At 37.8% G+C, this 14869-nt stretch overlaps 1 protein-coding gene across 1 annotated transcript; it reads left to right on the top strand.

The window, feature by feature from the left end:
• The first annotated feature begins 1125 nt into the window (after positions 1-1125).
• On the top strand, positions 1126-14863 carry LOC140340883 (omega-hydroxyceramide transacylase-like). Its single transcript, XM_072426322.1, has 5 exons — positions 1126-1663; positions 3520-3752; positions 5063-5128; positions 11275-11484; positions 13581-14863. Exons 1-5 carry the CDS (start codon positions 1465-1467, stop codon positions 13752-13754), a joined length of 882 nt encoding a protein of 293 aa, XP_072282423.1. The 5' UTR covers positions 1126-1464; the 3' UTR covers positions 13755-14863.
• The last annotated feature ends 6 nt before the right edge of the window (positions 14864-14869 follow it).

Below are 14869 nucleotides of genomic sequence, written 5' to 3'. Positions count from 1 at the left end.
TTAATTAATTTGTTACCTCCCAAGTAAAACTCTTCAAATCTCACATGAATAGGTCAGGCCATGTGATCAGGCTCAGTGAAATCTTTCTGTCTCCCTAAACAGCAACAGTCACTCAGCAGGTGCTTACAGTCTGTCCACAGGCTCACCTCCCTGGCCTATCATACTCTAAAGCTGCGTACACACTTCCAATTTTTATCGTTCAAAATGAACGACCAACGATCGATTGGGCAAAAATCGTTCGTAAAAAAAGTAACCAACGACGCCGACGAACGAGGAAAGTCGTTGGAAATGAACGACCGGACCAGCGGATCGGATTGGACGACGATCGTTGACCATCGTTCGTGTGTACGATCGTTCATTGATCGTCCATGGTCTGAGCATGCGTGATGAACGAACGTTCGTTCACTTCCTGTGGTGCACGTCACTCCCTGTATCGCTCAAACGATCGCATCTATTGTGTGTACAATATCTACGAACGATCGTGTCGTTATCTGTATGTACAGGATCGGTGCTATACGATCGTTCGCAGATATCGTGCAGGATCGTTCGTCGTTCGTTTAACAACGATAATAATTGGAAGTGTGTACGTAGCTTAAGCCACTGTCCGAATTTCTCCAAACTGGTGACAGGTTTAGCTTTGCCCAAATGTGTTTTTTTACACACATCCTTCACTATACCTTGCCAGCCAAAGGACTACAATCGACACAGGCAAGCTCAGTGATCTCTGTCTCCCAATAACAACTTGAACAACCTCATCCTCTGGCTATGGACCCCTGGTGATAAATTAAGGATTTAAGAAGCATATATGCAGGCAAGTAAAAAAAATACCCCGGGAGGAAGTTACACTTCTACATAAAGAATCTGCAAAAAATACCAATCCTTGCCATGTTCAGATTTTAACTTGCATGGAATGACATAGCTCTAAACCCAGGAAAAAACTAAAATCTTTTAATATGGAAATTTGAAAAAAATTATTAAAATTGATATGTGGATGCACAGTACAAAGGCTTTTTGGAGTTGATTAGGCAGTAATACTTATCACAAGACCAGCTGCACCAGCAGCCTTGAATCCTGTTATTAATTTAATTAGGAATGCTAGTTATGCACACAGAAAAGTGGTTAAACTGTGGAGGGGGGACTGCAAAATGACACAAGGGACGTACATGAACACAGACCAGAAGCAAGATGAGAGCAGGAAAATGCAGTATTATGCAAGCTACTCCCAACAACCAGACTAGCTACCTATCAATCAACTTATGAAACAAGCAGAGGCAATTATCTATTTAAATAGAGGGTGACAACAAAGAGACTGAGGATCTTTACCATATACAGAATGGAGTAAATGGGTTTCCAAATGTATGCATCCAAGGGTAATACAATTTTCTAGTGTTTTAGTGGACAAATACAGTTTTTTCATGAATTCCTGGATTCTGTACACTGCTAACAAGAAAACAACTACCTGCCATGGCAGATGAAAGAGATCCTGGAAATACCCCCCTATCTCTCTCATTCTCTGGAAGTGGATTTTTGTGTGTGTATCAGTTTGGAGCAGTGAAAGCACTTTTGGACCTAGCCCCTGATATACTGAAGTCTGCTCCCAAGGTGTGTGGATCCTCAGCGGGATCTCTAGTTGCAGCTGCGGTGGTCTTCAATATAAATATTGGTATGGAAAGTTTACCAATTAGAGTATAAGTATTGAATTGGATGTATATTGTACTAGTGTTTTACATTTATGTGATATCACACATACATAGATCTAACTGATAAGAATTGAACGTGCATGATGCTTGGAAATGTAACTCATGGAAAAGAGACTTTTTTTAGGGCGATTTCATAACTTTTCTTTTATGTCTTTTCAATTCCTATTGCTAAAACAATCCACACAAATAATGACAACATGATTTACATTTGTGTAATCTTTTTTTACATGTAAAACAATAAATTAAAAAACTGTACATTCCCATTACATATTAGTTATGTGGACATATGTTGGTCATATAAACTTGCTTTATGATGCAATGAAAATATCCATGTTACTTAAAACTGCTCTGCTCAGAGGTTATCAGTATGTAAAAATGTATTTATTCAGCTTACATACTGCCAAATTTCAAGTTTGTGTGCATGTCATTGACCTGACTATGAACCTATGAATAAAAAGCTGGGAGATGATAAATATTTTACCAAATTCTTTTAAAAATGTACTAACCATCTTTTTTTATTTTTATGGTTTTTAAAGTAAAAGTCATTTTATTAAATGGGTAACAGAACTCTTCAAGATGTACCCAAAAGAGACGGGCAGTGGGTATAGTACCCATTATTACATGTGATCTCCATAGTACTAATCTGTTCCGCATTTCTTGATTTTCACAATGTTCTTGGTACAATGTTCTTGGCTTAACTCCAAATGTTGGCAAGTTCAAAAGAGAACACTAAGCAGGACAGAAGGGATATCGCCAAATCATATTGTATATCTCATGAAACCAGCAGACAGAGACATCATGCATTAGGCAGAGTTCACATGTAAAATGTTCATTGCTGGAAACTATCTTTAAGGATCATTTCCAGCCACCGAGAGCAAAAGATGAACGAACTGTACACATCACCCTTTTTGCTCTATGAAGAGAAGAGGGGGACACATAAGTGGCACCCTGCTATGCTTTCTTCCTATGAATTGTATAGTGGTTGTTCTTGGATCTGTCCTAATGGATCCATGGTGACTGCAGTATATGGACTACTATATTTTTTCTTTTTACCAAAACCATAATTTACCAGTGTTATTTTATTTTGTTGTTATTTTAGCATTATATAGTTACTTTATTTTGGCAAAAAAAAACCCTGTTCTCCCAATTTTTTTTCCTCTCAATTATGATGTGATGAAGCTAATTACAGCACTGCTGTAAGCCCAGGCCAACATGATGACGCACCCACAGAGGGTATGCCCATGACAGTTTGGGCTGGGGACAAATTACAACTGCCATCTTTCAACCCTGAGGTCATTTGTGAACAGTGACAGAAGATGATGCAGAAAATAACACAAAAGCATGGAGGGGGTAAATAGTGACTGTGAAAAAAACCTTTAAAAAAAATATATTTTAGAAACCCTGACACTTGCTTATATTCACCTTAGCAGTGCTCCTCTGCTGCTTCTGTCTTCGGCGATACCTGGCCTTTTTAGAGTATGGGAAAGCATGTGACCTCCTGCCACGTGATTGTGTTCAGCTTTAATAACTATTGTCCCTAGTGTGAGACCCAAGCCACAAATAGGGATTTTAAGGGCTGCTGTGACAGAGGAAATATTGGTGAATATGTGCTGCCAAGATGAGAATCAGTAGGTTGGAAAGCTCCTTTGCAGTGACAATATCACACAGCCCTTTATGGAATAATAAGAGTGACTGCTTACATAATAAAATTGAGAGATTATAGTGAATGGGTTTATATATGCCTTAAATATAAATTAGAGATGATGTCCTATAGCTATGTATTTTTTTTCTTATGTCTATCTACTTTTTTCTGTTTCAGATGATATAAACCAAATATTCATTGATGCAGCAAATGAAGCCAGAAAATCTATTTTGGGGCCATTATTCTCAAGCTTTAAACCACTAAACATTTTGAAGAAGGGTCTGCGCAGGTTTGTGCCAGAAAATGGGCATCACATAGCAAGTGGAAGGCTTTATGTGACTCTTACACGACTGTCAGATTCAAAAACCATACTGGTTTCTGATTTTAACTCCAAGGAGGAGGTTATTGAGGTACAATTACATTATAATGCCTTGGCATGATATATATGATTTTGTAGTTTAATAGGTGCTAAGCCAGCAATGAAATACAAAGCTCCTTAGAGAATTTCGCATTTACAGATATAGGTAAAGACTGGCATTTTCTGTGTGGCATTCACAGCCTATAGTTATTATCTCACTGGCGTTTCTATTATGTTAAATTTTCTGAACTTTATCTAATACATTGCAGCTCAAATATTGGAACAATCAAAGTAAAACACCCTTTTGTAATAAGCTTTTCGTTTAAAGACAAACCATGCAGAATGAGGAAAATCATATAAACATATAAAGTATAATCTTAACTCTAACCGTGAGATTACAGAAGATTAACTAAAGGATGGGCTGAGAGCAACTAAGACAGGAAGAAGGGTAAAGGAGAAAGTAACCAGGGAGTGGAAACTGAGAAAGAAGAAACAAAGAGAGTAGGAAAATATATTATTTTATGGGGAAGCAATAGGTGCAACAAATTTATCCTTGGAGTAAGACTTAGAAGAAAATAGAATCTATTAGAACAAATTTGTTTGGAATTGAGTAGAATAATTAGGTACAGAGGTCATAAGGTCTTCCAAACTATCTCAATATTTCTCTAGAACCATTGCTGCACTATAGGTAAAGATGAACTTTTCCATAATGGGTGAATACATGCCATTCACTTCAGTTACAAAGTGTACCGATATATTGTTTAGATGACAAAGGGGTTATTGTGATAAAGACGAGATAGTGGATCAGTAGGCCATTCAAAACAGAAGTCCAAAAGGAGAACAGGCTTAAATAACACCACCAGTATCCACTGGATCTTTAGTTTGCATTCAAATGTATTTTACTACCCTACAACCAGCCATTTGTTTTTTTATTTAGATAAAAGGGGATTTTATTTCTCGTATGAAATCCCCCTGATAGATGAAGGAAAATGGAAGTAGGGACATGACAGAGGCTCTGACCCAATCCCTGAGCCACTTAAATTTATCCCCCTTTGCAACTTCCCCCATTGCCTAAGGGTACCTTACCTAGAACCTGGCTCCTAATACTAACCCTCCAGGTAGGTGCCAAACCTTAAGAATGAAACAATTTATCTATTAAGGCATCAAAAATGTATTGACAGGGATGAGTAGGGGCATAAAACTTGCCAAGGCTGTACTAAGCATGCACAGTATGGGGTAGTAGGGTGGTAATATTTGATAAAATACCACTTTAATAAAAGAGGCTACCCTGCTACAAGTCAGTTCTCATACACACATGACCATTTTGCTAACAAAAATGTGTTAATATATGTATCATTTTAGGCTCTGATCTGTGGCTGTTTTGTTCCATTTTACTGTGGCTTGGTCCCACCTTCATTCCGTGGAGTGGTAAGTTATTGTAATTTCTTTATAATACATGAAACCCAAACTTTTGACTCAATGAGGCTGATTCATCAAGCCGAATCGGAAGTTTGCTGGCATACGCGCAAGCCGAAATCGGACGCTAAAAACCTGTTTATCTAGCAAATTTCGTCAAGCGAGAATACGCAGGCGTATTCTCCCAGCAGTTATCAACTGAAATGATCGCTTGCTCGGAACCGCGCATCGGACGGAGGATCTGCCTGGTGATAAATTCCAGCAAGCTCTGGCGGGCGAGAGCGCTTTTGCCAGTGGACTAGATTTTTTACACAGAAGTGAAAAGCACACACACAAGCATCTATAGATATATATATGGACAGGGACAGCTTTTTTCTAATTATGGTTCTGTACATTACCACAATTCATTTTAAATTAAACAAATCAGATGCAGTTGAACTGCAGACATTCAGCTTTAATTCAGTGGGTTGAACAAAAAGATGGCATAAAAATGTGAGGCCTTTTTTTACACAATCTCTTCATTTCAGGGGCTCAAAAGTAATTGGACAATTGACTCAAAGGCTATTGCATGGGGTGGTGTGGGCAATTCCTTTGTTATGTCATTATCAATTAAGCAGATAAAGGCCCTGGGTTGATTTGACGTGGGGGGTGTTTGAATGTAGAAGATTTTGACAACATGCAGTCAAAGGAGCTCTCCATGCACGTGAAACAAGCCATCCTTAAGATGCAAAAACAGAAAAAACCCATCCGAGAAATTGCTACAATATTATGAGTAACAAAATCTATAGTTTGGTACATCATGAGAAAGAAACAAAGCACTGGTGAAATCAGTAAAGCCAAAATACCTGGACCACGGAAGCCAACAGTGGTGGATGATGGCAGAATAATTTCCATGGTGAAGAGAAACCCCTTCACAACAGCCAATCAAGTGAACAACACTCTCCAGGAAGTAGGCGTATCGATATCCAAGACTACCATAAAGAGAAGACTGCATGAAAGTAAATACAGAGGGTGCACTGCAAGGTACAAGCCACTCATATGTCTCAAGAATAGAAAGGCTAGATTGGACTTTGCTAAAAAAAACTTTTAAAAAAGCCAGCACAGTTCTGGAAAAATATTCTATGGACAGATGAAACCAAGATCAACCTTTACCAGAATGCTGGCAAGAAAAAAGCTCATGATCCAAAGCATACCACATCATCTGTAAAACATGGCGGAGGCAGTGTGATGGCTTGGGTGTGCATGGCTGCCATGGCACTGGGACACTAGTGTTTATCTATGATGTGACACAGGACAGAAGCAGACAAATGAATTCTGAGGTGTTCAGAGACATACTGTCTGCTCAAATCCAGCTAGTCGAGCTTCCGCATTCTTGCTTGTTCATCAGGCTTGTATTCATTTTTTTTAAATCATCATATATGGCATATTTTATTAGGGAGTATTGTTTGATCACATCATAAAATCATTTATACCCACAGGAAATATTGATAATTAATGTTTAAACCTGATTGTGCTGTTGGAAAATTATTTTGTCAGTTTTTCATCTGTTTAGCATTACGGTGGGCCAGACCTATATGTCTAGTCAATTACTGAGGTTAAGATGAAGTCTAGAAAAACTTCAAATTTGCTGCTACCCGTAGATTCAGCTCCTGTAGGTTTGGGTTGTGATACCAGCACTGCATTGCCCTTGAGCTTTGTAATATATTGGCACTTTAAAAAAAAATAGTAAACTAAATACTGCATACTAATATTAATATTAATAAAAACATGTCCTGCAGGCCCGACTAATAACAGAAATGTAGGATTTCTATCTGCATCAGCAACAATTTTAACTGCAATCTTTTTAGGCAATCACTATTTTGCGGCCATTTCCAGCAGGGGGTGCTGCTTTTAAAATAAAAAATAAAACTTGGTCTTTGTTTCAGGGGGTGGAAATTTGGGGGTTTTACTTTTTATTAGCTGCACAACACTAATAGGAAAAAAATAATCTAACTAATCTAATTTTGTTTTTTCCTTGTTATACCATGTGGAAGGTATTTTTTACGAACACGATCCACCCTTTATCTTTACCTAATAGAATCTGAGAAGATTTGCTTATTCGTCGCCATCTTTAATGTTGTCTCTTTATAGCCATAGCATTGAAGGAATATTTCCTGCCATCCAGTGGATAAATAAATGCCTTTCATATTGCAGTGCATTTTGGGGAAAATGTAAAAAACACTTATTTTTTTTGTCATATAAAAGTATTTAGCCTTTACCAATTTTTAAGTATATGTAAAAGAAATTTCCATACAGTATTTTTTTTCATAGTAATGTTTTCCGTACATTTTTTTTAAATGTTGCAGGTAGAACAAAACACATTTTACTGTACATATACTGTACATTTTACTGTACATATATTGCATTCCAAAAGGCAGCCCAAACTTCCTCAGGCGGCATTGATTATATTGCATTGGATCTCAGTCCAGCAGAGTTATCATGGAATTTTATGGAAAGTTTGGATCACTATGAATTTTTGCAGGACTAAATCCTACTTTTTGCTCCAAATTTAAAGGAAAAAATCCTGGGGAACCTACATACACAGGGCCCACACGTGTGTTGATACAAATGTGAAAAGGCTATAGCGTTCTTTAGGAGAATAGAAAACCAGTGCATTTTAGTTTCCTTAAATACACAGCAATAAATGCACTAATCACTAGATGGCAGTAAATCCTCAGGCAGTAGGTACTTAAAACTTCACATTCTGTTATTTGCACTTTAGAAACAATATGCCTGATTTATCAACCAAATGCACGTACGCTCGTTGGGCGTAAAAACACGCCGGTCGTCAAGTTCTATTACCGGACGTTGGGGCCGATCTCGAATACCCCAACTAGAGAGATTAATTTTCAGCTGCACGATTCAGGAGGAGATGTTAAACTCAATAGTGAGGTGATAGCAATTGATTAGCGCACACCTGCTCCCTGTTCTGTGCCCATCTCCCGTCGATTCCAGGTTAGTTTGAATCTGTAGCGCTTGATGTTTTTTTTTTTGTAAGTGTTACTTTTTTATGTTACATTCTACTCAATCACAAACTTGCTTCATTTATGTATGAGTGTAAAAAAATATGTGAACAAACATTTGTGACCTGATAAAATATTCATTCTAGTTTGGCTTTAGAGAAATCAAATATTTTAGTAAAGGATTATAGGCAAATATGTTATATCACATGTATTTAGGAACATTTAGTGATTTCACTTGTGTGTGTGTATGTCAAAATACATTTAAATGTATACAAATACATATGCATTTTCATTAGTACTATTTTAACTGGACTAGTTTGGGAGGGGTAATTAATTTAGTTTGCTTAGATGGTATGCATTGATGTGATTTTTTTGTAATTCTCATTAAGTATTGAGTACAAATGTCTGCATGGTTTCCACTCCAAACTGCTACTTGACCCCCTCGTTGCCTGTGTCCCATTGTCACATATTGGTATTTGAATGTATTATATACATAGTCCTTTTCTGAATACCTGAATAAATTGTCATGATTTTTTTTTTTTTTTTTATAGTCTGACATTTGCACTTATGTTGATTTGTCCCCACACAACTCCTGTGTTCATTTGTAGTTGTGTTATAGGTTTGTTGTCATTGTGCTGTGCTGCCTGATGTATATGTACACACATCCAAATGCATACATACATGTTTTGCTTCATGTGCACTCATGTCTATACATACATGCATGAGTGCACATGAAGCAAAACAAACAATATACACAAAAAAATAAAAACTTACCTGAATGATGATCCTTCTTTGCAAAAGTGCGATCCATTTATCAACTGATAAAACACAGTTCAGGCGCACATAGCGGGTCCGCCTTGGCACACAACTATGTGCATCACACTCCTGAAGTTTGCCGCACAACTATGCACGTCAAACAACTGAGTTTTAACAAGACAATTGTGCTGTTTTTAGCCTTTCAAACAATTCAGAGAAAAGAACAGCTTAAAAACAATCACAATTGACTTTTTAAACTGTGTGTCCTGGGGGATCACATAACAACAAACCCCCCAAAAACAACGACAACATTTTAGAAACAACTTTATTCAAAATAAACATTTGCTAAAAGGTCACATTAAAATATAAAAAAAACACACAAGACTACAATAAATCTTTAAAAAAAACAAACAAAACACATGTACACTTACATATAAAGCCAAAATAGTTCAAACATGGCTCAACAAATATTGCATTTTAAAAATTACTAATTACTACCAAACAAATATGCCATTTTGAACTATCAAGGGTGGAAAACTGGATTAGAAAATATTTATGCAGGACAAACATTTAAAAGTGGTAATAAAGGCAGAATATTGCAATCAAACAATATGGCCACAAACACAATAACATAGCATTAACATTGATTTCAAATGGACATTGAAACATTCAAAGTTTAAAAAACAAAAGCAGCTATTATGCTAAATGGTAAGCAAAGTGTCACAGATCCCTGCAGGTCCAGGAATCTGTGCCTCCTTCAGTGCCACCCACCTTTCACTCCCCTGCTGCCAGCACCAGCTCTGCTAAGGCATCATCTCCTCAGTACACTTCCTGGTCCAGGTTATGTGACCCCCAGTCAGCAGCTCCACTACCACAGAGGACTAGAGTGTTTCACCGATGTGCTCCCCCTGCTAGTGGAGTTGTGAAAATCACCAACCTCTAGTCTACTGGATTCCCTCTGGTGGTAGAGTAGGATGCAGCAGGTCACATGGGTCCATTCATCTCAGGCCCTGCCCTTAAAAGGAAGTGAAGGGCAACAGGACGTTGCCTGAACAAGGATTTCATTTGGCTCTGCTTCCAGGTTCCTGTTTGTGTCTCCTGTTCCATATTATTTGTGTACTGACCCCGGCTTGTTTCCTGACTACGCTTGTTTGCTTCCCGTCCCGACATCTTGCCTGTTTCCTGACCAACCTTGTTCGCTGCCTGCCCTGATGTTTTGGCTTGTCTGACTACTCTCCTGGATTTCCCTATGGCACTACATTTTTGTTCCAGCTTGTTAGCAGTCACTTGACTCTGTGTGCATGGGGGCCGCAACCTGCCAGTTCCCTGCAGCACAACACCCTCACCTCTAGAGGATCTGGTGAAGGCACCTGCTTAGACTCTCCGCCCTGTGCACATATCCACTTACCAAGCTGACACAGAGGGTCCTCTATTTTGCTGTGCAGCTACAGTGACACAAAGTCACTGCAACATAGTCACTGCAACATGCACCAACATAGATTAATCAGGATAAAACACAAAACAACAGCCTCCTCCAAGAGAAAAGAAAAAGACAAAGAAAAAAAGCCAGTTAGACAACACCATTATGTATGCTCAAAGTTCAGCGCACAGCTGATACAAACTCACCTGCAATTGGCATTTGCACAGTCTGTCAAAATTGGATGTTTGTTTTTTATTTTTTGCAGTAGGACATTCCATAATCATTTATTGGTATGATCCTTTAGATTTATACACCAGTAAACAGATATTCAATTAAATAACAAATTCCAATAAAGTAGAGGAAGATTAAATGGTAAAGTATTTTATATATGTGTGTGTGTGTGTGTGTGTTAATTTACGTGTCTGACTTTTTGGTGGTGTTCCGTGGGATTTTTCTAATTGTAAAATATGTGCCGCGACTAAGAAAGGTTGGGAAACACTGGTCTAGGGGTTCTTTATCAATGTGCAAATGTAAAAGAACATTGCAGAGAAATTTTTTATTGTTTCTGGTACTTCTAAAAATGTTTCTTATATTAAGAACACCCACCATTCAGCTGTGGAGGAAAAAATACTTTACCTTTCCTTAGGATACTAATATCCGTTAAAGTCCTGAATTCAGGTTTGTACACGTGGACTACGTGGCTTGAGGGTATGAGAAATTAATAATATTATTGTCCTTTATTTATAGTGTCTACTATTTATTTAAGTGTCTACATTTTATGCATTATAGTACAATAGATAGGGGTTGGAGTTGACAAACCTGCATATTAGAGAGGTAAAAGAGAAGTTAGAGAAGTGTAAAACAATGACACAGGAAGTGAAGAGGACCCTGCCTAAAAGAAACTTACAATGTAATATATACAATAACTTTTTTTGTGAATCATCATTTTGTGAATCATTTGCATACTTCTTTTTCCACAGAGGTATATTGATGGTGGATTTTCAACTTTACAGCCACTTTATGATCTCCAGTCCATCATCACTGTGTCGCCTTTCACGGGGGAGATTGATATTTGCCCTCGAGACTGCCCTGTCAGCCATTTTTGCATTTCTTTTTTAAATACCAGTTTCCAGCTATCTGTCCAAAATATTTGCAGAATAAGCTATGCCTTATTCCCACCCCCAGCCTTTGTAAGTATAATTTAAATACCTAATAGCTTCTACTGCAATGAATGGAATTAACCTCACTCCCTGTATGTGTGCCAGAACTTTTCCTGCATATGTGTTAAAGTGGTACTGTGGGCAATATATATATATATCTGTCAATTGTCCCGCTCCTGTAAAAATAGTTTTAATATTTGTTGCCTGTAATTCTGCCGATGCATCCATTTCTATTCTGTAATTACTGTAACAGGTCACAGGCCTTTTTAACTTGGTAAGGGCTTGCAAGGGTTCTGAAGTTTGGATTTGAAATTGTTTGTCTTTTACTTTTACTACACTTTAGGACCAACATACTAACCCCCTTTATACACATGTTAGCAGGTGGAGCCTATACACAAGCTTGCTGTTCCTTACCTGCACAATGGCTAATAGCTACATACAACTGGTGGAATCTATATGTAAATAGTTGCCAATCCAAACTTTGTGTTCCAGCTGTGGCCCCGGTCACATGGGTACACATGAGCACTAGGTGAACCATAGAGCTCTTTCGCAGACTGTCAGTCCTGACCTGCTGCTTGATAACATGGAGTGTTGGAACAGACAATATATACTTTAATGTACATTTGGCTAAATCAGCCTATTTTTTTTTTTTTTTAATGGGCTATCAACCTACATCAGTACACTCATAACTGAACCTGTTGACAAAGTCACGCCATTGTGGTGTTCCTGCGTATTTTGTGTTAAAACCAATCCTTAATTGGCTAACGCATCAAAACCAGTACAACCAGTACACTGCTCCAATAAATGGTATTCCCTCATGTGTGCAAAATGCAGGATTTTCATCTGCTGCTTCCTTATTGATTTACCGTCTACCAATAATTTATGTACAATGAATAAATCACACTGACAAGAAATGGACACAGCAGCTACTGATCTGTCTTAACACAGTGATCATTAAAATTTGTTATCATAATGATCATATCAGGAGTCGATTGGTAAGGTTAATGCCTGTGGTCAGGAGCCCATTAACAAGACTCTAGACCAATACTATGGTATGTCGGCCGCACAATGACAGCTGAATCTCAGGTAGAGGTTGTGCATGGCTGCACATTTGTTCAACACTTCAAAGTATTAAAAATGAATGTCAGGCCTGAAAAAAAATTATTCTGATTTTGCTGGTAAATTTAAATTTTGCGCTTAAACTCCCTGTTCACACAAAAGACAATACTGCGGTGTAATTTCACTGCAAAACTGTACTGACACATTGCTAAAAGTATAAAGATACCACATATACTGATTTAATCAACAAATAATACAACTATGTTACATTAAGGATGTAACTCTGGTTCTCCTGCACCAGTTCAGTGTGTATGGCCAGCATGTTGAGCATTTATGGGCACAGAGTGCTTTGCTTTAAGGTACAAGCACAAGAAGGCAATACATTGTGGGACATACAGTCCTAAAACATTGCAAACTCCACAACTAGCCAAAAGAAACACAGCATGGGGGAGATATCAAAAGTTTCTAAAAGCACTTTAGTTGGAAAATACATTTGTTTTATAGCTATGTTATATGGGGATAAAGGCAAAATAGAAATATGCTTTATGAGTTTAAAATACATTAAATAAAATGATTAGCTATAAAGACCAGCCATTCTCACCTGGGTTCTGGGGAACCCTATTCCTCCAGAAGTTGGTGGGGCCTTTCCTGAACTATGGCCATCTTATCTCCAATAAACTGGTACATGTTTCCAGAGCCAACACCACTTGACAGAGACAGCTACATACAACCAAAAACCTTTTTACCTGTCTGGAAAGGTGAAATTCTAACCACTAATGTATGGGGGACATGCATTCTACTGGTAACCACTGCAAATACCAATTTCATATTGATTGATTATAGTAGGGGTACCCTGACAACTAAAATTTAGGGTTTTCCAGGGGTAAAAAGGTTAAGAAAGGCTGATATAGACTTTTGAATTGGGTATTAGGGATTTATCTGTAAAATATACTGTATTCATTTCATGCACAAGCAGCAATATGTGGGCTGAGTGGGCAATAAACATTACGGGAATATCACAGATAGGATGTAATTGTTCTTACTTTAATCATCCTTTCCACCCACAGGTACTAAATGACTTTCATTATCAAGGCTATAAAGATGCTGTTCTTTATCTCATTAAGAATGGTAAACATCGACTATGCCTTCAGGATCAACTCAATATCAGCGTGGTTTCCAAAGACAAGGACAATAAACTGAAACCACATGAAAAGACGCCAGTGAAAAAAAAAGACGAATAATAAGTTTGAGTATTTAAAGGTAATGGAGTGAGGATAAAACTGTCCTGGCACATAAAAAAGCACACATTGGAAGTTAATATGCTTTTTTGGGGACATATTCTCTCTGTGATATTTCAACAAGACTTTATGAAGCACCAAAATGGCACCAAGGATATTGCGCTTTATAACATACATAAAACTGTGGAACCAGTCAATGGAAGCATACAGTATCCTGACTGGCTGCATGCTATTGGACTTCATTGGGGATCCTTGCATACATGGCTGAAGTCAGATTCAAATGAGAAATGCAACTCCAGGGAGAATTTGAAGATATGGAAGCCTTCACAGTCAAAGATGTTCATTGTAACAGGAGAGTAGATTTGCAATTTTTCCATTGCTACTAGGTATATATAAATTTAATTCGGATTCAGCCAACCCAAACAAAGAAAACCAGCTATTTTCTTTGAATGAAATTCTATACAGGCTTGTTCATTATTACGGATCACTTCCTTGCACAGATGTAGGGGTCTAATGTGTAGTACATCGTTCAGCCTATGTGCATTTGTTTTGGAAAAAGAAACTCTGCACGTGACTACTGTGTTTGCAAATCTGATGTTCCAAAATGTACAATAGGCATGCGTTTATAATGGTTCAGATCCTGGGCAAGAAGTAAATGGAAGTACAATGTTCTAGTGATGTGGTCAGGATCTACAGGTCCTCACTGTGAGCTGTGCCTGGATTTGGGAAGAAGTTTTGGGTGGCAAATAAGTGATAACAGACAGGTAAAAAAGCCAAATGTATATTACTGTGGTCTCTTTTACTGTCACCAGCAGTATCAGAGCCAATACTAGACTATATCTCTCACTTAGCAGGACCGCCCTAAAACCAGTTTGGCAATGCTGCAGATCTGTATTATGGCTTTTAGTCTTTTGTAGTCAGTCACCAAGCTGATTGCAACAATGTATGATGATGTCTGCTTAATATGGGCACAATTTTGAAAACCATTATCAAATAGTAATGTAACCAGCATGGAACATTTAGACTTTTGTTTTTCTTAAATGATATATTATCCCCAATTCTGCCCTGTGTTTTTTTGCCCTGAAGGCCTATTATTGCTTTTTATATTAAAACTCCTA

This window comes from Pyxicephalus adspersus, chromosome 1 (assembly GCF_032062135.1).
Source record: "Pyxicephalus adspersus chromosome 1, UCB_Pads_2.0, whole genome shotgun sequence".
Lineage (NCBI taxonomy): Eukaryota > Metazoa > Chordata > Amphibia > Anura > Pyxicephalidae > Pyxicephalus > Pyxicephalus adspersus.
This window is presented reverse-complemented; position numbering and strand designations above follow the sequence as displayed.

Bases quoted from the DNA above. Each gene is read 5' to 3' on its own strand.
- LOC140340883 (XM_072426322.1), top strand. From the start codon at position 1,465: ATGGCAGATGAAAGAGATCCTGGAAATACCCCCCTATCTCTCTCATTC. The intron at 5,129-11,274 runs GTAAGTTATTGT...CTTTTTCCACAG, and splicing joins CACCTTCATTCCGTGGAGTG to AGGTATATTGATGGTGGATT. The intron at 11,485-13,580 runs GTAAGTATAATT...TTCCACCCACAG, and splicing joins TATTCCCACCCCCAGCCTTT to GTACTAAATGACTTTCATTA.